General features: G+C 36.4%; 1 protein-coding gene across 1 annotated transcript in view; it reads right to left on the bottom strand.

Moving 5' to 3' along the window:
• The window catches only part of BOLL (boule RNA binding protein), an 88794-nt gene that overhangs the window by 60356 nt on the left and 2425 nt on the right, over positions 1-26013 (bottom strand). Inside the window, 6 exon segments of the mRNA XM_086347622.1 lie at positions 1830-1901; positions 12032-12159; positions 15861-15936; positions 17599-17653; positions 20397-20488; positions 23206-23349. Coding sequence (XP_086203748.1) covers positions 1830-1901; positions 12032-12159; positions 15861-15936; positions 17599-17653; positions 20397-20488; positions 23206-23349 — 567 coding nt within the window.

Raw genomic sequence — 26013 nt, 5'->3', positions numbered from 1 at the left:
AAAGAGTGTTCTCCAACACCACAGTTCAAAGGCATCAATTCTTCGGCATTCAGCCTTCTTCACAGTCCAACTCTCACATCCATACATGACCACAGGAAAAACCACAGCCTTGACTAGACAGACATTTGTTGGCAAACTAATGTCTCTGCTTTCGAATATGCTATCTAGGTCGGTTATAACTTTCCTTCCAAGGAGTAAGAGTCTAAACTCTCTTAGTCATTCTCTAAAGTCCTCTTCACTTGGTTGAGAATGGGAAATGCCATAGCATTCTAAAACTCTCTTGTTAAAAAAGCCTCATTCGGGGATGATACGGGAGAATGGCATTAAAATATGTATAATATAAGAAAAAAAAAAGCCTCATTACCAGTCTTCTTTATTAACCTCATCCTCAAGATGTGGTTAATAATGAGCACTCCTCATGTGCTCAAAATGGGCAATAAGCTAAGGGTCCTAAAACTGGTTTCATGACTATTGGTTTGTCTTGTTAAACAGCCTATTATCTAATGTTGTCTTTGGGACCTCTCAAAATTTTGAATTAGCAATAGTCACGCTACACATGTACTTTAAATAAATGCCATCAAGTTACTTTCATTTTTACTAAGTGAATAAAATACTTTAATTTTATACTTAGCATAGTAACAGAATTAAAGAACAACTCCCCCAAACCTAGTCTAATACTAAAATAATTTCAGTAACCATAGTATTTCATATGGGTCTAATAAAGTTCAAAAAGAAAAAAAACCCAGAAACAAAGTCTTCTACTATTTCAAAGGTATAAAAGAATGTGATTTTATTTGCGAATGCTATAGACCAGAAGTGAAAGTGAAGTTGCTCAGCGTGTCTGACTCTCTGTAACCCCATGGACTGTAGTCTACCAGGTTCCTCAGGCCATGGAATTTTCCAGGCAAGAGTACTGGAGTGGGTTGCCATTTCCTTCTCCAAAAGTAGGAAACCATTTTCTGTAAAGGGCTAATGGGTAAATATTTTAAGCTTGCAGGTCATATATCTCTCTTGCAACCACTCAACTCTTCTACTGCAGCACAAAAGCAGCCACAAACAATTATGTAAACAAATATGGCTGTTTTCCAATTACATTTTATTTACAAGACACCAAAATGGTCTGGCATTAGAGTTTACTTACCCTCAACCTCCCATAAGAATTAATGAAAAGAAGAATGTTGATTAACTAAAAGAGGCTGTCATAAATCACATTATTTTATTATGATATGTTTATTAAATATAATAACTAGAAACTGACATAATAACAATAACATAAAAAAAATCAGCCTGTGGTCCAGTATTTTCATAATACCTTGGAAATTATTTCTATGTTAGCCATGGGAGCAAAACCGACCCTATTACATTTGATAAAAATAAGTCCTTTATTGGACAGACTGATGCTGAAGTTCCAATACTTCGGCCACCTGATGCAAAGAGCCAACTAACTGGAAAAGACCCGGATGCTGGGTAAGATTAAAGGCAAAAGAAGGAGAGGGTGGCAGAGGACAAGATGGTTAAATAGCATCACCAACTCAATGGACATGAATTTGAGCAAACTCCAGGAGATAGTGAAGGACAGGGAAGCCTGGCATGCTGCAGTCCATGGGGTGGCAAAGAGTCGGACATGACAACAGCGTAAGTAAACAATCTATCTTCTTATATGACATGTAGATCCCTCATTAAAAAAAAAAGAAAATACCACTGCTATCAAGGCTTAACTACCTCTTTTAAATTACGAGAGTATTTATTTGCAAGAGAAAGACTAAAATGAAAGATATTCAAAAAAGGACTGAAACTATCAAAGATTTGCATTGTAATTTAATGTTTACCTGGTAGTGATATGCAGGTTGTTGATAAACAGGCTGAGCTACCATCACAGGTGAACTAGATATAGAACGTGACTGTTAAGAGCAAAGAAAAGTAGCAAAAATTATTTTAGGCAAAATTCTTTAAAATTGTTTATGACAAAGTTTATCTTACACTGTTACCTAAACCCAGTCAACTTACAGTTTATGACTGGAAATATAATTTTCCCACCTCTTATTGATATTATTGCAACTCCACTTCAAGTTTATTAAAATTATCACAATATTTCTACTTCCATGTGGTTTCATTTCCACAGTAATGTTAAAACCACCCCCAGAAAAGTTGCTTTTATGAATAAATACATTTTCTAAGAGAATATTTCCCTGATGCTGGGAAATATTCTTTCCCTGATGCTGGGAAAGATTGAAGGCAGGAGGAGAAGGGGATGACAGAGAATGAGGCCGTTAGATGGCATCACCGACTCGATGGACATGAGTTTGAGCAAGCTCCAGGAGTTGGTGATAGACAGAGAAGCCTGGCATGCCGCAGTCCATTGGGTTACAAAGAGTTGGACACGACTGAGCGACTGAACTGAAGAGAATATTAGATGAAAACTAGCAGCTGGAGTTAAGGTGACATAGCTTATTTCCATTGCAGAGACAAGTAGTAGATGTTTACACAGCATTTAGAACTGAATGAATAATCATACCTTATTTGCCACTAATTTCCCACTACTTACAAATAATCAACATCCTATTCCTTTGTTATATATTTAATTAAAGCAAGTGCATTATTTATTGAAGAATATTAAACTCTATTTTAAATAAGTCATCTAATAAATTTACAAGTGATTTGTTCGATAAAAGTACATATAACACTTGATTATTCAGAGTAATAGAATAAACCTCAAAATAGATTATTTAAAGCCAGATCATTATAAAACAGGCAAACTGTATTACAAAATAGGTAAAATAGACTTTAACGACAGCAATTAAAATTCAATTTGTATCAATGTATGGCAAAACCAATATTGAAAGTAAAAAAAAAAAATTCAATTTGTAACATGGGATCTAATTTGCACATTTACCCATCCACCCAAATTGAAGAAAAGTATCATCGTTTTGCATAATTTTCAGACAATTGTGTACTAATAAAATTGTACTACAGATTAACATTTGAAAATAATGTAATTTATTATATTAACACATTAAAGAAGAAAAAATGATATTCTCAGCAGACACAGAAACTACACTGTTAAAATTCAATACCCTTTCAGGATAAAAAGTTAGTAAACAGAGTAAAAAAATAACTTTCTTAATTGATTTAGGTCAGTAATTCTCAACCAGGTGGGACACTGCACTCCCAGGAAATATTTGGTAGTATTGTGGTTTTCATAAATGTAGGGAGGCTAGGAATCCACTAAAAATCCTGCAATGTACAGGACAGTTTCTGCAAAAAAGAAACAACCATCTGACCCCAAATGTCAACAGTGCTAAGATGGAGAAAACTTGGTTAAAGTTTAGAGTATCTTAACATATCTATATCTATGTAGGTTTTGAAAGATACTCATATAAACCTTAATGATTAATTACTGAACTTTCATTTTTTTAAGAACAAGATTATGGTGTTAAAACATAAATAATGTGGGAGAGACATTGCCAGTTCGTTTATTCTTATAGCATAAAAATTGGTGCTTCAGGAATTGACACTCTTACAAAGCATTTTCTGCCTCCTGCTAGTTGTGGAAGTGTTTTTCTACAATAACTTGTCAAGATGCTTGAAGAAGTGGTAGTCCACTGGGGAGAGGTAAGGTGAATATGGTGGATGAGGCAAAACTTTGTAGCCCAATTTGATCAACTTTTGAAGCATTAGTTGTGCAACATGTGGTCAGGTGACGTCATGGAGAACTGGGCTCATTCTGTTGACTATAGGCATTGCAGTTTTTGGTGCATCTCAGTGATTTGTTGAGCATACTTGTCAGATGTAATGGTTTTATCAGGATTCAAAAGCTGTACTGGATCACATGAGCAGCAGACCACCAAACAGTGACCATGACCTTTTTTCATTAGATGTGTGGCTTTGGGAAGTGCTCTGGAGCTTCTTCTTAGTCCAGCCACTGAACTGGTGGTCACTGGTTGTCATATAAAATCCACTTTTCGTTGCAGGTCACAATCCGATAAAGAAATGGTTCACTGCTGTTGTGTAGAATAAGAGAAGATGACACTTAAAAACAATTTTTTTTTTAAATTTTTGGTCAGCTCATGAGGCACCCAATTTTTTTCACCTTTCTAGTTTGCGTCAAATGCCAAATGGCCATAGAATGGTCAAAACTGAGTTCTTTAGCAACTTGTGTAGTTTAAGATGATCAGGTTCGATTTTGGCTTTCTGTTGGTCACTGTCAACTTCCAATGGCCGGCCACTACACTCATCTTCAAGGCTCTCATCTCCTCTGCAAAACTTCTTGAAACAGGACCGCACTGTATGTTCATTAGTAGTTCCTGGGACAAATGTGTTATTGATGTTGCAAGCTGTCTCTACTGCTTTAAGATGTATTTTGAACTCAAATAAGAAAACTGCTCAAATTTGTTTTTTCTCTAACATCATTTCCCTAGTCTAAAATAAACAGAAAGTAGTTAAGTCATTAGCAAAAAAACACAAAGCAAGAAATGTCATTAACATTATGTGTAACATAACCACATTTATTTAAAAATGTATTCCAGTATCAAACAGCAAAGTTCAACAATGCAAGACCACAATTACTTTTACAACAACCCAATATGTCTAAACTATTTAAAATTCGGTAAATTTCAGATTTCAGCTTAAATGAGTGAGAGTATTCCTAATTTTTCAAAAAACCTTTAGAGGATATATAAGCAAAAAATTTTGAAGACTATTGTCCTAAACTCTCACATAATATATACAAAACCTAAGTGGTTAATACAGTCCTTTAAAAAAATTTTTATACTCTTATTATTTATTTACCATTATATAACTTTTCTAAATAGGGTAATGCATTATAATAAATAATTGCATTTATTGTATATTACTGTATGTGTGTGTATGCACGCTCATTCTCTTTGTGACTCCATGGACTGGAGCCCAGCAGGCTCCTAAGTCCATGGAATTTTCCAGTCAAGAGTACTGGAGTGGGTTGACATTTACTACACCAGGGGATCTTCCCAACCTAGGGATCAAATTCACATCTTCTCCATTGGCAGGTGGATTCTTTACCACTGTGCCACCTGGGAAGCCCTCCATATATTATAATCATGAGCAATATATTCATTATATTTATAGAACTTTATTCATTTATATATATTTCAATCTCAGATCTGCTAAATGTAGATTTCCAGGTACTATTTCTGTTCAGGAAAAAAAAAAAAATCCTCCACATGTGATTCTCTGAATTTGTGGAATATGATCACAAAACATACCCCAAGAAAGCTCCAAATGGATTACAGAGTTGAATATAAAGTAAAATGAAATCATGGAATAACTAGTAGAAAGTAAATCTGAGTAGTTTTCAGATCCCTAGCGGGGCAACATTGTGTAAGTGATGAAGTAAAATTAAAAAATCAATTCATTTAGTCATAAAACTTTTAAACTTACAAAGAGTGAAAAAGATGAAAATACCATGTAAAATTTATATATAAAATAATAAAGTTTCATTCCATATTAAAGTCTTACAAATTGATTAGAATAAAAATAGGACCTTAATGGCTAAATTAAAAAAAATCACAAGCAGTTTATAAGTAGTATATGTAATTTAAAAATTGCATTGAAAATATTTCATGTAATTAAATTTTTTGTTGTTGATGTATAGTTGATTTACAATGTTGTGTTAATTTCAGGTGCATAGCAAACTGATTTAGTTACACACATGTGTGTATGCACACACACACGCATTTTTTTCAGATTCATTTCCTTATTCATTTCCTTTACAGGTTAGTACAATATATTGAGTACAGTTCCCCCAGTGTAGTCTTGATTGTAGAAAAAACTTAAAATGTCCATTGTGGGGAGCGAGCTCCGCCCCTGGCAAAGGTCATGAGGAAGGAGGCTTGGCATACGCAAAGGCGGGATCAAGCCTCAGGAGTCTCCCTGGAAATTCTCGAGCAATCTACCCCCAAAACCAGAGTCTGCCTACTTTCTGCTTTCACCTACACCTCTGACTTTACGGGGGGCTGTCCCCCACTACCTCTCTGAAAAAAAAAAGTTAGCTTACAGCTCCAGTTAATAATTCCTGGGTGTGACAGTGTTTAACCTACAAACTCCTTTGGAAATCCTCTAGCCTGCCTGAATAGGTTTTTCCGGCCACATGTGATTGTTCAGAGCCTCCCAACTGTGAGAGGCAGGAGATGTTCTAAACTGTCTAAATACAGATTCCTTTGAGCAGTTAGAAGATTGATTAGAAATTGTATTGGTGAAGGAATTTTCACTTGTTGGGCCAATGTTTGCTGCTAAGTCTCCATATCCCTTACCTGCTGTGTCCCTGGCAGTGTATTGATTAATATAATTGGTGTAAGTAGTAGCTTTAACGTTTGTAACCTGGGACCCTTGAGTTAATTCTTTTTCTTGTTATAGCCCACCACACCTTTGCTCTGTAGGAATGCAACTTTATCTAATGCTTTTGGAGGGTGGCTCCTGACCAATCACCTTTAGAGAAAAATAAGTTTTCTGAAGAAAGGGTCTTAAATTGTTAACAGGCCTCCGGGCCAGAAGATGATGCAAATCATCTAACTTTTGCATATGCTAAGTTTGCAGGAAGAAAGCCTGGCTTGCTGCCTGACTACCCCTTCCCCCATTATCCTCTATGCATAACTTAAGGTATAAAAACTACTTTGGAAAATAAAGTACGGGCCTTGTTCACCGAAACTTGGTCTCACCATGTCGTTCTTTCTCTTACCTTCAGGCTGAATTATTCAGCCTCTTTTCTCCACTGAATCTTCCTACTGAGCTATCCTCATTCTATTACTCTTTATATCCTTAATTAACGTTTAATTAAGCAATTGTTTCCTGATATTCGCCGACGCCGTCCCCGCTTCGAATTCCCTGGATCAGCCGGGGCTGGTCCCCGGCAGTCCATCAATACAGAATATACACTCATACAATGGAAATTAAATAAAAAATTTAAATCAATCAACTAGATGTGCTAGGATCAACATGGTTTAATCTTAAAAAACAATAGTGAATAGAAAAACCAGATTATTTATATAGCATTTAAAAGCTGCCTAAAGCAACACAATATATCTATTTCTTAAGAATACCTACATTTGTAGTATAAACATATAAAATGGATAGGAAAGATACTCTGGTTAACCTTTGAGGAGGAAAAGAGAACAAGATAGTCAAGGCAAGGAGACTTTATTTGAATTTGTCATATTTTATTTTCCCCACTACCTGCCTCCTGAGAAACCTGTATGCAGGTCAAGAAGCAACAGCTAGAATCAGATATGGAACACCAGACTAGTTCCAAATAGGGAAAGGAGTACGTCAAAGCTGTATATTGTCACCCTGCTTATATAACTTATATGCAGAGTACATCATGTGAAATGCTGGGCTGAATGAATCACAAGCTGGAATCAAGACTGCCGGGAGAGATACCAATAACCTCAGATATGCAGATAACCAGCTGCTAAAGAATCAGACTGCAATGCAGGAGACTCAGGTTTGATTCCTGGGTCAGGAAGATCCCCTGGAGAAGCAATAGGCTACCTACTCCAGTATTCGTAGGCTTCACTGGTGGCTGAGTCAGTAAAGAATCCACCTGCAAATGGGGCAGACCTGGGTTCGATCCCTGGGCTGGGAAGATTCCATGGAGGAGGGCTTGGCAAACCAATTCAGTATTCTTGCTTGGAGAATACCCACGGACAGAGGAGCTTGGCAGGCTACAGTCCATAGGGTCACAAAGAGCTGGACATGGCTGAGAGACTAAACACAACACAGCACATGCAGATGACACCACCCTATGAGCCCCAAGAAAAAGAAATACAAAAAGGCAAAATGGTTGTCTGAGGAGATCTTACAAATAGCTGAGAAAAAAGAAAAGCGAAGGAGAAAAGGAAAGATATATTCATCTTAATGGAGAGCTCCAAAGAACAGCAAGGAAAGATAAGAAAGCCTTCCTAAGTGAACAATGCAAACAAATAGAAGAAAATAACAGAACAGGAAAGACTAGAGATCTCTTCAAGAAAATTAGAGATACCAAGGGAACATTTTATGCAAAAATAAAGGACAGAAATGGTATGGACCTAACAGAAGCAGAGGAGATTAAGAAAAGGTGGTAAGAAAACACAGAACTATACACAAAAAGATCTTAATGACCCAGATAACCACAATGGTGTGATCACTCACCTAGAGCCATACATCCTGGAGTGCGAAATCAAGTGGGCCTTAGGAAGTATCACTACAAACAAAGCTAGTGGAGGTGATCAAATTCCAGCTGAGGCACTTCAAATCCTAAAAGATGATGGTGTTAAAGTGTTGCACTGAATATGCCAGCCAATTTGGAAAACTCAGCAGTGGCCAAAGGACTGGAAAAGGTCAGTTCTCATTCCAATCACAAAGAATGGCAATGCCAAAGAATGTTCAAACTACCGCACAACTGCACTCATTTCACAAGCTAGCAAGGTAATGGTCAAAATCCTTCAAGCTAGGCTTCAACAGGATGTGAACTGAGAACTTCCAGATGTACAAGCTGGATTTAGAAAATGCAGAGGAATCAGAGACCAAACTGCCAACATCCACTGAAACATAAAAGAAGCGAGAATTCCAGAAAAACATCTAATTCTGCTTCACTGACTATGCTAAAGCCTTTGACTGTGTAGATCATAAATGTGGAAAATTCTTAAAGAAATGGGAATACCAGACCACCTTATTTGCCTCCTGAGAAACCTATATGTAGGACGAGAAGCAACAGTTACAACTGGACATGGAACAGACTGGTTCCAAACTGGGAAAGGAGTACGTCAAGGCTGTATATTGTCACTCTTCTTATCTAACATATGCAGTACATCACGCGAAATGCTGGGCTGGATGATGCACAAACTGGAATCAAGATTGCTAGGGAAAATATCAATAACCTCAGATATGCAGATGATACCACTCTTATGGCAGAAAGCAAAGAGGAACCAAAGAGCCTCTTGATGAAAGTGGATGAGGAGTCTGAAATCCTGGCTTAAAACTCAACATTCAAAAAACTATGATCATGGCATCCAGTCTCATTCAGTTCAGTTCAGTTGCTCAGTCATGTCCGACTCTTTGCAACCCCATGAATCGCAGCACGCCAGGCCTCCCTGTCCATCACCATCTCCCAGAGTTCACTCAGACTCACGTCCATCCAGTCAGTGATGCCATCCAGCCATCTCATCCTGTCGTCCCTTTCTCCTCCTGCCCCCAATCCCTCCCAGCATCAGAGTCTTTTCCAATGTGTCAACTCTTTGCATGAGGTGGCCAAAGTACTGGAGTTTCAGCTTTAGCATCATTCCTTCCAAAGAAATCCCAGGGCTGATCTCCTTCAGAATGGACTGGTTGGATCTCCTTGCAGTCCAAGGGACTCTCAAAGAGTCTTCTCCAACACCACAGTTCAAAAGCATCAGTTCTCTGGCGCTCAGCCTTCTTCACAGTCCAACTCTCACATCCATACATGACCACAGGAAAAACCATAGCCTTGACTAGACAGACCTTTGTTGGCAAAGTAATGTCTCTGCTTTTGAATATGCTATCTAGGTTGGTCATAACTTTCCTTCCAAGGAGTAAGCGTCTTTTAATTTCATGGCTGCAGTCGCCATCTGCAGTGATTTTGGAGCCCCCAAAAATAAAGTCTGACACTGTTTCCACTGTTTCTCCATCTATTTCCCATGAAGTGATGGGACCGGATGCCATGATCTTTGTTTTCTGAATGTTGAGAGCTTTAAGCCAACTTTTTTACTCTCCACTTTCACTTTCATCAAGAGGCTTTTTAGTTCCTTTCAAGGCAAATAGATGGGAAACAATGGAAACTGGGCCAGACTTGATTTTCTTGGGCTCCAAAATCACTGTGGATGTTGACTTCAGCCATTAATTTAAAAAATGCCTGATCCTTGGAAGAAAAGCTATGAAAAACCTAGACAGCATATTTATCATCTGGTGACCAAAACCATCCCAAAGAAACAGAAATGCAAGAAGGCAAAATGGTTGTCTGAAGAGGCCTTATAAATAGCTGAGAAAAGAAAAAAAAGAGAAAGGCAAAGGAGAAAGTGAAAGATATTTTCCAGTGAATGCAGATTTCCAGAGAGTAACAAGGAGAGATAAAAGGCCTTCTTCAATGAACAATGCAAAGAAGTAGAGAGAAACAATAGAATGGGAAAGACTAGAGATCTCTTCAAGAAATCTGGAGATATCAAAGGAACATTTCATCCAAGTATGGGCATGATAAAGGACAGAAATGATGAGGACCTAATACAAGCAGAAGGGATTAAGAAGAGATTGCAAGAATACACAGAAGAACTATATGAAAAAGGTCTTCATGATCAGGGTAACCATGGTGCTGTGGTCACTCACCTAGAGCCAGACATCCTGGAGTGCGAAATCAAGTGTGCCTTAGGAAGTATCACTGCAAACAAAGCTAGTGGAGGTGATGGAATTCCAGCTGAGCTACTTCAAATCCTAAAAGATGACGGTGTTAAAGTGCTGCACTGAATATGCCAGCAAATTTGGAAAACTCAGCAGTGGCCACAGGGTTGGAAAATGTCTGTTTTCATTCCAATCCCAAAGAAGGGCAGTGCTGAAGAATGTTCAAACTACCATACTATTATACTCATTTCACATGCTAGTAAGGATATGTTCAAAATCCTTCAAGTTAGGCCTCAACACTATGTGAATCGAGAATTTCCAGATGTACACGATGGGTTTAGAAAAGGCAGGGTAAACAGAGGTCAAATTGCCAACATTTGCTGGATCATGGAGAAAGGAAGGGAATTTCAGAAAAACATGTACTTCTGTGGATGTTTGTTTCCACAATAAACTGTAGAAAATTCTTAAAGAGATGAGAATATCAGACCACCTTACCTGTCTCCTAAGAAACATGTATGGGGGTCAAGAAACAACAGTTAGAACCGGACATGGAAATATGGACTGGTTCAAAATTGGGAAAGGAGTATGTCAAGGCTGTATATTGTCACCCTGCTTATTTAACTTATATGCAGAGTATACCATGCGAAAGCCTTGCTGGATGAATCACAAGTTGGAATCAGGACTGCTGGAAGAAATATCAACAACCTCAGATATGCAGATGATACCACTCTAATGGTAGAAAGTAAAGAGGAACTAAAGAACCTCTTGATGAGGGTGAAAGAAGGGAGTGAAAAAGTTGGTTTAAAACTCAACCTTCAAAAAACTAAGATCATGGCATCCAGTTCCATCACATCAAGGCTAACAGAAGGGGGAAAAAGTGGAAGCACTGACACATTTTACTTTCTTGGGCTCCAAAATCACTGTGAATGGTGATTGCAGTCATGAAATTTAAAGGCACTTGCTCCTTGGAAGGAAGGCTATGATAAATCTAGATAGCAAGGCTATGACAAACTTAGACAGCATACTAAAAGAGAGACATCACTTTGCCAGCTAAGGTCTGTTTGTCAAAGCTATGGTTTTTCCAGTAATGTAAGGATGTGCGAGCTGGAGTATAAAGAAGGCTGAGCACTGAAGAATTGATGCTTTCGAATTGCAGTGTTGGAGAAGACTCTTGAGAGTCCCTTGGACAAGAAGATCAAACCAGTCAATCCTAAAGGAAATCAACCTTCAATATTCATTGGAAGGACTGATGCTGAAACTCCAATCCTCTGACCACCTGATGGGAAGAGCCAACTTACTGGAAAAGACCCTGGCGCTTGGAAAAATTGAGGGCAGGAAGAGAATGGGGCAACAGAAAATGATATGGTTGAATGGCACTACAGATTCAATGGACATGAGTTTGAGCAAACTCTGGGAGACAGTGAAAGACAGGGACCTGCTGCAGTTCATGGGGTTGCAAAGAGTCAGACATGACTGAACGACTGAACAACAACAAAATCTTGCCAGCTAAAGAACAGAGTACGGAAAACCATCCTTAAATAGAGACTAATGAAAAAAAATGAGCGGTAGTTACATGGCTGTCACTTTATTACATTTGTCTGTGGCTGAAATATTTCAGAAATAAAAATTTAATAGCAACAGATGAAAACCCTTTTAAAATGAAATTACTTACAGGCCAAGGTGGTGGGACAGAAGTAACCTCTGGAGTATGAAAATAAGCAACACCATTATGATAAGTGTAAGGATATCCAGTTGAAGTTGTTAGATACATTGTTCCAGCTGCTGGCATTATACTGGAACCTAAAACAAAAAGGAAATAGTAATAATTGAAACGTTCAGTTTAACATTTAAAAATGTAATTTCTGAACACTGAAAAATGTTTCTCTTTACACAAATATAGCTATAGTAAAAACTGAGTATTAAAAATTCTTTAAACATCCCATATATTAAAGTATCTTTGAAGCATTTATTTTCAAACTTACTACCCTTAGAGCTTTTGTAGCTTATGGTAAATAAAAAGAAACAAGTTTAATCAGATCAGATCAGATCAGTCGCTCAGTCGTGTCCGACTCTTTGTGACCCCATGAATCGCAGCACGCCAGGCCTCCCTGTTCAACACCAACTTAATTCTGGTTTTAAAGTAGTATAATGAAATAGAGAACTTTACAATTGAGATTATTATCAGCAAAGTACTTATTTTTACAAATATAAACTACATATAATTTAGAGTTACCTAAAGACTACTGACACTGTAGCAAAGTCCCTAAGATCTCAGTAAGACCATCTATTTGTAAAAGCCCAAAGAAGATGGAGGCAGTGAAACTGGACAAAATACTTGTTCTACCTTAAAAATTCTTAGGATCGACTATCAGCAAGTACTCACTTATGCTATGACTGTATTTTACTCTCTAGTCTACCTTTGCTACAATTGCTGTTGTTGCAAACATGGCCACAGACCTTCATGTTGCTAATTCTGGGTCCTCATTTCTTTTCCCAGGTCAAGTTACATATACTCTTCCCCACAAAATAAAAAAAGTCCTTTTTGTCAGGAGAAGACTTTAAAAATTTTATGTGCCAAGTCAGATTTAAGTCCTTGACTAATAGGTTACATAAATTACTGAGGTGGCAATCCTCCTTCCACTATACTGCTGCTGCTGCTGCTGCTAAGTTGCTTTAGTCGTGTCCAGCTCTGTGCGATCCCATAGACGGCAGCCCACCAGGCTCCCCCATTCCTGGGATTCTCCAGGCAAGAACACTGGAGTAGGTTGCCATTTCCTTCTCCAATGCATAAAAGTGAAAAGTGAAAGTCAAGTTGCTCAGTCGTGTCCGACTCTAGTGACCCCATGGACTGCAGCCTACCAGGCCCCTCCGTGCATGGGATTTTCCAGGCAAGAGTACTGGAGTGGGGTGCCATTGCCTTCTCCGTCCTAGTGTGTCTCAAAATTTTAAATTCATTATAACAAGCTAGACAGCTTGTTAAAATACAAACTTCAGGTCCCCATTTCAAGAGATTTTTGATTCAAGAGACCTGGGATGGGGCCTGAGAAACTATATTTTGACAGAGCCCAAGTTAACTATTGGTGGCTGCAAACCACACTGACAGCAGCACTAGCCTTCTACTCTAAGTAGCACTACTACTCAACTCATATTTTCACGACATTTCATCCAGTATTATTACAGCATATTTTAGTGGTTCTTATTCTCTTGAGAATCTGATGAAAGCCAAAGACCCTTTTCACAAATATATATATATATATTCAAATAAAATTTTGCATGCAATTTGGAAGGTCCGTGGAATTCCCTCCAAAGATCACCTTTTAGGTACCACAATTAAATAAAGAAATTTTTATTCTTAATTTAAGTACCACAGTTAAATAAAGAAATTTTGAGTGATTATTATTACAATGCATTGGACTAGGCCTTAGTGATACAGCCAAAAAGAAACAAGAAAAAAATTGAGCATGCTATGGTCTCTATCTTCACAGAGGTTAGGGTCTGGTAAGGAAGACAGTCATTAGCTAATTACACAACTAATTATAATTTTGATAAATACAAAAGGCAGTATAGGTAGTACAGGTTATTATATTGGGTAGTATAGGGTACTGGAGAAGGCAATGGCACCCCACTCCAGTACTCTTGGCTGGAAAATCCCATGGACGGAGGAACCTGGTAGGCTACAGTCCGTGGGGTTGCGAAGAGTCGGACAGGACTGAGCGACTTCACTTTCACTTTTCACTTTCATGCACTGGAGAAGGCAATGGCAACCCACTCCAGTGTTCTTGCCTGGAGAATCCCAGGAATGGGGGAGCCTGGTGGGCTGCCGTCTATGGGGTCGCACAGAGTTGGACACAACTGAAGCAACTTGGCAGCAGCAGCAGTACAGGGTACAACACTGAACATTATATATTGTATGTCTAGTAATTGTGAGGAAATTGATATTTGGGCTGAGTTTTAAAGAATGAATGGGATGGCAAATTCACTGTAGGTGAAGAAAACAGTGCATCAGAAATATGGTTATGTTCTGGAATGAAGGATGGCTAAATGATTAAAGCATGGAAAAGATAAGAACAGCTCAAAATAAGCAGAGAATAACATGATAAGATGGGCATGTTTGAAAGATCACTCTGGCTGCCTTATGTGTGATGGGTGGTAAAGTACTGATAGCAAAACTGGATTCAGAAAGATCAGTTAGGAGGCTTTTCAAGTAATTAAGGCAAGCAGAGTGGGTAGCTGGGACTAGAATGTTGGTAACAGAGATGGAAAATAGGTGACAGATTTGAAAAAAAAGGTAATAATCCGTGTACACGCCTAGTTTCTAAAACAATGACTTTGCCTTTATAAGCTGTATTTTCTATTTACAAAATAGAACAATACCTCACAGGTTGCTGTAAAGATTAAATGAAATAATTAAAACCCATAATGTTGACCTTTATGCTAAACAGTTCTTAAGTAACTATTTGTTTGAAAGCATTCAGGATAGTACTGATTTATGTTCTGTTTTTAGCAACCTGTGGATTGCATAAAACAGGTTTTTATGAACACTCCCAGTTGTTTTTACTGATGGTGATAATGGATTAAGAATTGTTATTACATGCTATAGCTTAACTCTTACAACTAACAGCAGTAGTCTGAAAATATTCAGCATTCTGACATATTTAGTGCATTTCATTTTGGAGTATCAACTTACTAAGGACACGTCAGTTATCTTATAAATTAACAAATACTAGGTCAAAATTAAATTTGATCTCTGTTAACTTCTAAGTCAAAAGCAGAACAGTCCAAATGAGCACAATCTATTAATTTGTTAACAGATGTATAATAACTACATAATGTTTTGAACATCCAAAGGGACACATGGACACTAGTTACAAATTTTATGCAAAATTTCTCCTTCTAGCCAAAGATTCTGTTAGAGATTTTAATACTATAGGTTAAAAGGTAACCATAAAGATGCCTAATTTAATAAACGGGAAGAGTGAGAAAAAAGAATAAAAGTTCAAAGTATTCTGGAAATTTGAGGAAGGCACTTAGCCAATTCCTAAAGCTTTAGGGGTTGTTTCTTCTGATAATTATGATACATATGGTTGGGTTACAGTATATACCATACAACCAGAGTTTCTGATATTTTACATTTTTACTTTTAGTAATTTTATTCTAATTTTAAATTACTGTATTAGAAAAACTTTAAAATAGTAATTACTTCTAATTTCTTTCATAATTTTAAACTATATTTTAACTATACAATTTTTCCTTTAAAGATGTAACTATTTGGAATATAGTTAAACATTATTATTTATATACATTTTCCCTAGCCTCCTCCATCCCACAAGTTAATGTATTTAATTTGTGGAAAGAAATATTCATTTGCCTACCACCTTCGCTAAAATAACTTTATTAAATCAAAGAAACCTGATACTTTAATGAAGTTCTATTAATAGTCTTACATTTTGAAAAAGAACCATGCAAAAATATTGAAAAATATATTAGTTCTCAATACATACGAGGGATCCCTACTTGTTGCTTTCTTATTGCCGGGCCAATGTTCAGTTTCTTATCCTTGTAATTAAGTTTTTCAGCCTAAAATAAGAAAAAGTACATTACTTTATTATCACACCTTGAAAACAGCAAGGCATAGTAGAAAGTGCAAAGCCTTTGGATTAAAATAGATTTGGGTGTGAACCCTGGTTCCAATGTACTGACCCTAATTCCTCATTTGGCAATTTGAGTTGTTACACATGTGGTCCCAGCTGAGGTTAAACAGGGAGACATTTTGTTTTCTTTTTTCAGCTTTTATACTGTAAACAAATGTCCTTTTCATGTTCTATTTACTGTCATGTTTTTCACATTTTTGTGCCTTATGTTAGTATTTTTGCTACTTAAGATGGCTCTCAAGTGTAGTGTTGAAGTGCTGGCTAGTGTTCTCAAGTGCAAAAAGACTGTCATGTGTTTTAGCAGAGAAAGTACGTGTTAGCTGGGTTAATTCACACATGGGTTTAGTGCTGTTGATCATGAGTTCAATGTTAATGAATCAAAAATGTTACATGTAATCTTTAAACAGAAGCACACATAAAACAAAGTTATATATTGATTGGCTGATGAAAATATTGTAAACAGAAGTTCATGAGAAACTAACCCTGTATTTTCTAGGTGCAGCACACTTCAATATTTGCTAATTTAGTGTTTATGATGATTTTATAGAATACAACCACTATAAATAATGAGAACTGACTGCATATGACTTAATAAAATGTAATTAAAATAAAATTTTTTCCTAAAAAATTAAATGCTACACTTGCCAAACTTAAGAGTTATTATATACTGAACTGCTGGGTTTAGATTTTTTTTCTATGAATGTTCTTTGTTTATAAGTTTTTCATAGGAGGGAAATAATCTCAGATAAGGCACCCCACTCCAGTACTCTTGCCTGGAAAATCCCATGGACGGAGGAGCCTGGTAGGCTGTAGTCCATGGGGTAGCTAAGAGTAGGACATGACTGAGTGACTTCACTTTCACTTTTCACTCTTATGCATTGGAGAAGGAAATGGCAACCCACTCCAGTGTTCTTGCCTGGAGAATCCCAGGGACAGGGGAGCCTGGTGGGCTGCAGTTTATGGGGTTGCACACAGTCGGACACGACTGAAGCGACATAGCAGCAGCAGCAGCAATCTCATTTTAGGAATCTACATTCATAGCATTTTTTAGGAATTCAAAGTGCTATTAACACATCAGAAAAGACACATCCCTAAATTCTCAGTTTAAGAAAATAAAGTGGAAAGTTATAATTTCACAGCCAAACTTATGCAATTATTTGGCATTTGTTTTTCTGTAGATAAATTTATCTTTAATTTTTAATTATTTTTTGGAGACCAATGTTAATCTCAAGATACAAAGAAAATAAATTTTTTTAGCAATCAGTTATTGCACTAGAACCCCACTATTAAATTAATACCTTAAAGCAGGGGTCCCCAACTTCTGGGATCTAATGCCTGATGATCTGGGGTGGAGCTGATGTAATAATAATAAAGTGCACAATAAATGTAACATACTTGAATCATCCTCAAACTATATGCCCCAGGTCTGTGGAACAACTGTTGCCACCAAACTAGTCTCTGGTGCCAAAAAGTTTGGGGACCACTGCCTTAAAGGATTAGTTTCAAAGAAAGAAGTTTCAAAAATGAAGTTAAATACACCAAAGTAAAGAGTTCCAAAAATGAAGTTAAATACACCAAAATATCTTACCTCTTGTAAAATTTTTTGTGCATCTTCTTGTGTTTCAAAAGTGACGAAGCCATACCTAAATAAATCCATTAATTATTATAGTAGAACATTACATTGATATTATACTAAGATTAAATATATATATTTTTAGAATGGGCCACAGTAGGCATGAACATTTTTCTATGGTGTACCAGTATGCAAAACTTAGAGGAGAATTGTTCACAGCTTAACATGGTTATCCTCTTAAAGGGAGAGGCCTAAAAAAAAAATAACAACCCAGGGATCTTAAAACAGTATCAGACCAGAGCTGTATGCAAGGCAGGAAAACATGAGAGATTTGTGTTCTGGTTTACAAATTAGGGTGCAATAAATTTCAGCCCACAGCAGTAACCTCCTTTTAAAATGACATAAGTTTGCTTTCAATAGAAATCAAAGTATAAAAAGAATCTTTAAAAAATTAAAAATTGAACATGATAAAATATTTTATCTTGGTAAATGAGTACACATATTATTTACTATTGTTAGCATATATAAACTGAGAATGTAACTATTAGTATATTTCCCAAATAAAATAAGTTAAAAATATTATACAACCCAGGTTTTATATCTGCTTTTCATATATAATTGTTATCTTCAGAGTATAAATCATATGATCAAGATACAAATACACAGTATAAGTGAAGTGAAAGTTGCTCAGCTGTTTCCGACTCTTTGAGGCACCCACAGACTTTACAGTCCATGGAATTCTCTGGGCCAGAATATTGGAGTGGGTAGCCATTGCCTTCTCCAGGGGATCTTCCCAATCCAGGAATCGAACCCAGGTCTCCCGCAATGCAGGTGGATTCTTCACCAACTGAGTCACCAGGGAAGCCCAAGAATACTGAAGTGGGTGATCTATCCCTTCTCCAGGGTATCATCCCCACCCAGGAATCGAACCAGGGTCTCCTGCATTGCACATGGATTCTTTAACAGCTGAATTACACAATATATGCCTTGTCCAAAAAGACAAAATAGGTAGATAAAAAGGGATGAAAGAAATAAAAAGTACATCCCCCCCCCCAATTTAATCTCTATTTGGATAATTTTAGGAAACTCTCTTGAGTAATGCTCAACTTTATTTTCCTCAAATTGTGTATGTACGTTAAGTTCCTCAGTCGTGTCCGACTCTTTGCGACCCCATGGACTGTAGCCTGCCAGCTCTTTTGTCCATGGAATTCTCCAGGTAAGATTATTGGAGTGGGTAGCTGTTCCCTTCTCCAAGGGATTGTTTCAACTTAGGGATCGAACCCAGGTCTTCTGAATTGCAAGCAGATTCTTTACTGTCTAAACCACCAGGGAAGTGCCAATTCATAGTTACTAATAAGTAATTATGTATCATGTAATTAATAAACATTTACTATTTTATTCAATTCATAATTACTGTATTGTATATGAATTTCCTTTTTCAACAAAGGAATTTCTTTATTTGCTCAAGTATTAAACAAGGGCTAAAGAAGTATTTTTACACTTTTTAGTAGAACACATATACCACCCAGTGGAAAAGGCATAAAATACAGTCTACACTGCTATGTGTTATTTTCAATGATTTAAAAATGGATATTACAAATTCCATTAAGCCAAATATAAGTGGTACAATTTCACTTCATCATATTATTTTTTGTCGGGCTCAGAAGTCTGTTTATATGCAGGATTTGTTTATATTATATGTTTATATCTGTTAATCATCTCTGCAGGATCTCATCTTTTTAGAAGTGTCCACCTATCATATTTACATGTAGTTTCCCACTAATATTTTACCCATCTTATTGGTCCTTTCTTTTATGCCTATGAATATGTATATATTGCCTCTTTTTCAAGAAAATAATCATTCATTGATTTCTTTAACTTTGCAATCAAACTTCTCAAGTGAGTACGCTATGTAAACTACCTTTTTATTCTCTGATATTTGGCTTTTGTAAATACCAATTCACTAAAACAGCTCTAATGTCACCAGACATTACTAGCCAAATCCTAGTGCTTTATTCTTTAATTTTCATTCTCCTTGATTTGGCAATTAAAAATCATTCTCGCTAAGATTATATTTCTTAGATTAGTCCCCTGGTTAGGTCTCTGAGGCACAAGCTACAGACATTCTTTTGTGTCAGCCTTTTCCAAATTAAGTTCTCTCTAGTCTAAAGCAGGTATACAATTCCAAAAGTATCAGATTCCTTTAGTTTCTGGTTCCTTGGCTACAGGACATCAGCTACTCAACATTAAGTGCTTACTACCTAACAATCAATGGTCCCTCAGCCTTTGCAAGAATAACTTTACAACAAATTAAGGAATATTAAAGCATCCTCTTTCCTCTAAAATACCCACGCCCCACTCCCCAACACATGGAGATCAAAAGGAAGGAGAAAGCAGCCATGAAACTCTCTTTTTAAAAATGGAATCAGGACTTCCCTGGTGGTCCAATGGTAAAGAATCCTCCTGCCAATTCAGGGGACATGGGTTCCATCCCTGGTCTGGGAAGATTCCACACGTGGTCAAGCAATTAAGCCTATGCACCACAACTACTGAAGCCTGTGCACCCTAGAGCCCCTGCTTGCTGCAACTAGAGAAAGCCCAGGCACAAAAATGAAGAACCAGTGCAGCCAAAAAAACCCAAAACACAACCAACGCCCCACCTCCCCACCGAAAAACAACAGAACAGCCAAACTTCACTACAACTTCCTTCTTAAAAAAAAAAAAAAGGAACCAAAGTAAGGCAGAATACAAAATGTAGCAATCCAATAAAAACACAATTGTTAATTCTGTGTACTACCTATAGTGATACTAACCCTTTGGAAACTCCAGCTCTGTCATTTACAATCTTCACTTCTTTTACAGATCCATACTGGGAAAAAAATTTTCTTAAATCATTTTCATTTGTCTAATGGTATAAAAATAAAACACAAAAAACCCCATTTTAATTGATAAAAGATGAAATAACTTCTGCTTGTTTTGGAGACAGAAAAGGCAACACAAATTAATAGTATGGATATAAGGATGCCTGTCATCATAAAAACTGCATGAAATCACTAGGTTATTAAAATTAATATTAATACTTTGCTTTATGCAGAGTTAATACTATGTTGTTAAATTATTACATAGCAATAAAATATTTTAAGCTGAGTTTTCTAAAACTACAAATAAAGCTTGTTCTCTAGTTAGCTATTTTTTGATAAAACTGTACTAGGCATGCCTATAACTATACTAAGGGCATATTATTATTGGTTCTTGTGATTCAGAGAGGTCTACAGTCATGGCAATGGAACTAGGTTATGCTGGCCTCCACCAGTCACTCTATTTTTATTTTAAAATTTATTTTTAAGGATAATTGCTTTAAAGAATTTTGCTGTTTTATGTCATACAATCACTCTATGTTAATGAGCATAGTCATCAGGAAAGTTAAGGTCTTAGAAAGGAAATATATTTACAAAAGTACCTGAACTCAATTTGTGGTAACAACAGAGAGGCTACAAAACTTTAAGTTTTTAGACATTTTATCTGTAGTCAAAATACATACGGACATTATGATGATAAACAAAAAATATTGAGTCATAACTAGACTATCATGTATAAGATGTCTACAAAGATGGTCTGGCATATCTGGCAATTAAAATAATCTCATAACAGACCCACATCACCTTTCCCTAGAGCACTCACTCTAAATTCATTGCAATTTCATTTTCTGGTTCAACTGTGTTTGCCCACAAGAAAAACTTTAAATATTCATAGAAAAAATTTTTCTTTACATATATATCTAGGAAAAGACACGCCTAATGGTAGAGCAATACCTCTTGAGTTCCACAGGTACCTCACTGCTTTAGAAAAAAAATAAATTTTTAGTTGGTAACCTAAAGCTTGCTAAATTGGATGATGGCAAATACTGAGTTAATCTAGGTACAACAGTCTCATTTCAATAAACACAAAATGGAATCAACATCAAAGATTTCTATTAGAGACTTGAAAACAAATTAATTAAACCATTCTCTGATAGAAGAATCACTAGCTCAATTTTACATCTCTATCTCTGTTAAAAACGAGACAGAAAGTCAAGATTATCAAATATTAAAAGGGATGGGCTCTAGGGGTCTAAAAAGAAGAATTTTATGAAGTTTGAGACTGCTTGCTACTGTGTTAAACTACTTCCTTGATGGAAATTATCTATGGTTTTGGGTAAGGTGTAACTCTAAGAGGGAGAACCTTACCAATTAACTTAAAGCTAAGATTGTATTGTAATGGCCCCCAAAGTTTATATTGTAGCTGACAGGCTTCAATAAAAACCGACACTAAACTAATGAGAACCCACTGTATAGCACAGGGAACTCTACTCAATGCTGTGGTGACCTAAATGGGAAAGAAATCTAAAAAACAGGGGATATATGTATATCTATAGCTGGATCACTGTGCTGTACAGTGGAAACTAAAACAACATTGTTAAGCAACTATACGTCAAAAAAGATAAAAAAAAAAAACCCTACACTTAACCTAGCCATACAAACTATTATATTGATGGTTTATTTAAAAATATGCTAAGCTAATATAATATAAATTCTGAATAAGAATATTTAACTTGAATATTTATGGTCAGTTATTAATATTTTCCATGGAAACAGGAAATCTTTTTAAAAGTAAGCATTTCATAAGAAATTATTTCCCTTAATTTATTATTAGTGAACCAATCACACACTTGCTTAAGACTCATAATTCTGATAAACACACTGTGACATTCATCTTGAGCAGCAAAGAAGCAATTCCATCCAAATTGTGAGACCCTGATTGTTGGAAAACAGTGAGTGATAAATACTATACCCTAATTGCACAAGCATTTTTTTTTAAGACAACTCTCCCTGAAATTTCCAATATGTAATATGGAAGCCTGGAAATCCTTCTATATATTCCCTTGGAATAAAGAATGTTCCACTTAAATTATCGATGCCTGCCTTTCCCGTAGGTGTTTACAACTGCCTCCCACATGGGGGTGCTGCAAAACATCTCACAAAACTATGCCTCTCTGAAAGAGTGAAATGGCTGATTATTTAAACATATTACTGTTAAGATGCTTTATTCTGACTAGGACACATGCCTTTTTTGGTAATCAAATTGTAAATTCGGTTACAGAAGCAATTTGCAAAATAAAAGTCTAAGAAGTTACTCAGGAACTGAAAATAAAGTTGGGATAAAGAAACAGGACTTCATAAAACTGTTGTGTTTATTTTCTTTTTCCTTAATTGAGTCATCTTTTGAAAATTTTAATCACTCATTGTTTGGGCTATTGGATTATTATGTAAAAAAAAGTATAATTAGTGTGATATGGTGAAATAATGTGGAGCTATCAGTCAGAAAACTAGGATTCTAGTTTTCACTTTGTCTCTAAGTAGTTAGGTGACTATAGATACGTCAATGAGCCTCAATTTCCTTGTATGTGAAATTAGACAATTATACATACTCTACTATAGTAAGACAATTTGAACCCTACTAATCATTACGAAAATATTAAATACATTATTATTTTTATAGTTGCACAAATAAACCATTTCTGAGAAATATAATAAAATACTTCTAACAAAAAAAATTCACTATATTGCATGCATTATTAGGTACCTTAAAGTCAATTCCTCCTACAAAGATGCGATTAGGGATCACTGTTCCATATCTTGGGGCACTCGTTGGGTTATTCAAAGGCACAGGTGACACAGGATTAGGGGATGGAGATAATGAATCTGTTTGCGTCTGATTTGATGTTTGCTGTAAAATAAAATTCTTTTAAACTCAGTACTGGGTATAAGTTTTAATGCAAGATAAAAGCATTTATCCTTCAAAAAGGTAAGTATACTGACAAAATGTAGTATTTTAGACTTTAATTTTATGCTATTATGAAGATTATAGAGCTAATAACTTTTGAAGGCAAGAAAAATAAATACAGAATCTACTCCTCTACAGAGATCTTAAATCTTAAATGTATCATTTAAACATACATATATTAATTACTATTAAATGTACAATTTAAATATTTTAAGTATTAAGAAGGAATATTAAACTCAAAAAGAAGTTTAGGAAAGAGAAAAGTAGGACAGTTAGGACAGTTAGGAGCTGGCCTGGTACAACAACTAGGCCCTGGTGTTGTAAGAGGTGTCCGGGATCTCACAGGTAGGCTGTGGTGTTCTCTTGTTAACACCAACATTGAGCAAGGCTACTATTATTGTGATGAAAGAAAGTGAAAATCGCTCAGTTGTGTCTGACTCTCTGTGACCCTATGGACTATACAGTCCATGGAATTCTCCAGGCCAGAATACTGGAGTGAGTAGCCTTTCCCTTTTCCAGGGGATCTTTCCAATCCAGGGATCGAACCCAGGTCTCCCACATTGCAGGCGGATTCTTTACCAGCTGAGCCACAAGGGAAGCCCAAGAATACTGGAGTGAGTAGCCTATCCCTTCTCCAGGGGATCTTTCCAACCCAGGAACGGAACCAGGGTCTCCTGCATTGCAGGCGGATTCTTTACCAACTGAGCTATCAGGGTAGTGTTATTGTGATGGGTGAAGATAAAAACAAGACCACTCCATATCATACCTACACACTGACAGAAACAAAAGCACTGCCCAAACCATAAGAATGACCAAACATCCTTTTATCCTGCCTGACAAGACTGACTACTCCTTCTTTATCAATCACAAAACTTTAGCTTCAATCTCTTTCTTGTCTTCTAGTTAAGAATTAATGTAGCACTGGTGGTAAAGAACCTGCCTGCCAATGCAGGAGACTTAAGAGATGCTGGTTCGATCCCTGGGTGGGAAAGATCCCCTGGAGAAGGAAATGGCAAACCACTCCAGTATTCTTGCCAGGAGAAACCCATGGACAGAGAAGCCTGGCAGGCTACAGTCCATAGGGTTGCAAAGAGTCGGACATGACTAAAGCGACTTAGCACTTAGCACAATCATAGAATTACTCCCACTTTCTGACAACATGTATTTCAGAGTAAAACCTTCTTTAAACCCACTCTAAAAAGTGCTAATACAAGCCTAAATCCTATAATAAGTTCTAACATCCTCTAGTTCAGAAGGCCCCATGTTCTTCCTTGCTGTAATTCAGAAGAGCCAACTTTATTAAACTATAGGTATATTTGTGGTGGTCTTTGGCTAAAGGGCATTGACAAGTAAATACATTCTGACATTTAAGTTCACTGCTTTTCAACTCTAAAGTCAAATTTTTAAATGCACTTGGCAATTTGAAAAGTAGTCTGATTTTGAAAAAAAAAATTTTTATACCCATAACTCATAGGTATAAATTTTTATACTAAAGTTTTTAATAATATTAATTTTTACTTTATGCTAAAGAACTGAGCTCATATTCATATATTCAGTGTCAGTGTATAATTCTAAGTCAATGGATCTAATTCAGATTTTAATAAATACATATTAACAAGTAATGGAGAAGAAAATGGCAACCCATGCCAGTATTCTTGCCTGGAAAATACCATGGACAGGGGAGCTTGGTGGTTCATAGTCCATGAGGTTGCAAACCGTTGGACATGACTTAACGACTATAAAAACAATAACAACTAACATATAAGCCTTTGCACAATAGCAAAACAGTAGATAGACTCTTAAGGTACACTGGGAAAAAAACAAGACTTGGGAATAGAATTTTAAAGAGAAACAAATATAAGAACTTGCTATTTTCCTTGTAAGAACACTAAAGAGACTTCTGAGACACTAAAAGAGTTCTTCAAAAAGCTTGAAGTTCACGACTTAAATTCTCTGAAAAACAAACTCATGAAAATTAATTTCCCACTTAGATAACGGAGTTGTTCTTTTTCACACTGCTCTCCTTTCACTTCACTGGCCAATAAACCGTAATCCCTAAAAATTAATCTCTGCAAGATGTACAGAGAAATATCTAGGCCAGTGGTGACTACCGGGCCATAGGCTGGAACTTTTGGGGTCTATTGTCCATCTAGTCTTAAGAGGGAAAAACACTCCCTAGTAAGGGAGTTTATAAAAATATCTCTTAAACCACAAACTCATCATATTTAATAATTGCTATGTTGTAGCTGCCAGTTAAAACTGGGAACCCAATCTTAACAACATCCTCTCAGGGCATTTGAAAGTTAATTTATAACTTAAGTCACCTGTAAGACATAGTGCCAGACTGGATGATTCTGGGATGTTTCGTTTTACTTTTCAACTGTGGATTTGTATTGCTAGAGATAACTGAACAGCTCTGGCAGATACAATCTACTCTACCTGCCTATTTGTTTAGAGAATGCAGAAATTACTTACCTGCAAAATTAAAAAAAAAAATTCATGAAATTCTCTTCTTTAAAGCAAAATGAATTCAATGGATGAACTCTTTTGCTTTCAAATTTAGTTAAATAAAACTCCACTGGTTTTTATTTTTATGAGAGAAAAATG

Source organism: Bos grunniens, chromosome 2 (genome assembly GCF_055505025.1).
Source record: "Bos grunniens cultivar Pamir isolate PY7600 chromosome 2, Bosgru_T2T1.0, whole genome shotgun sequence".
NCBI lineage: Eukaryota > Metazoa > Chordata > Mammalia > Artiodactyla > Bovidae > Bos > Bos grunniens.
Note: the sequence above shows the minus strand (reverse complement) of the source record. Positions and strands in the feature narration are given on the sequence as shown.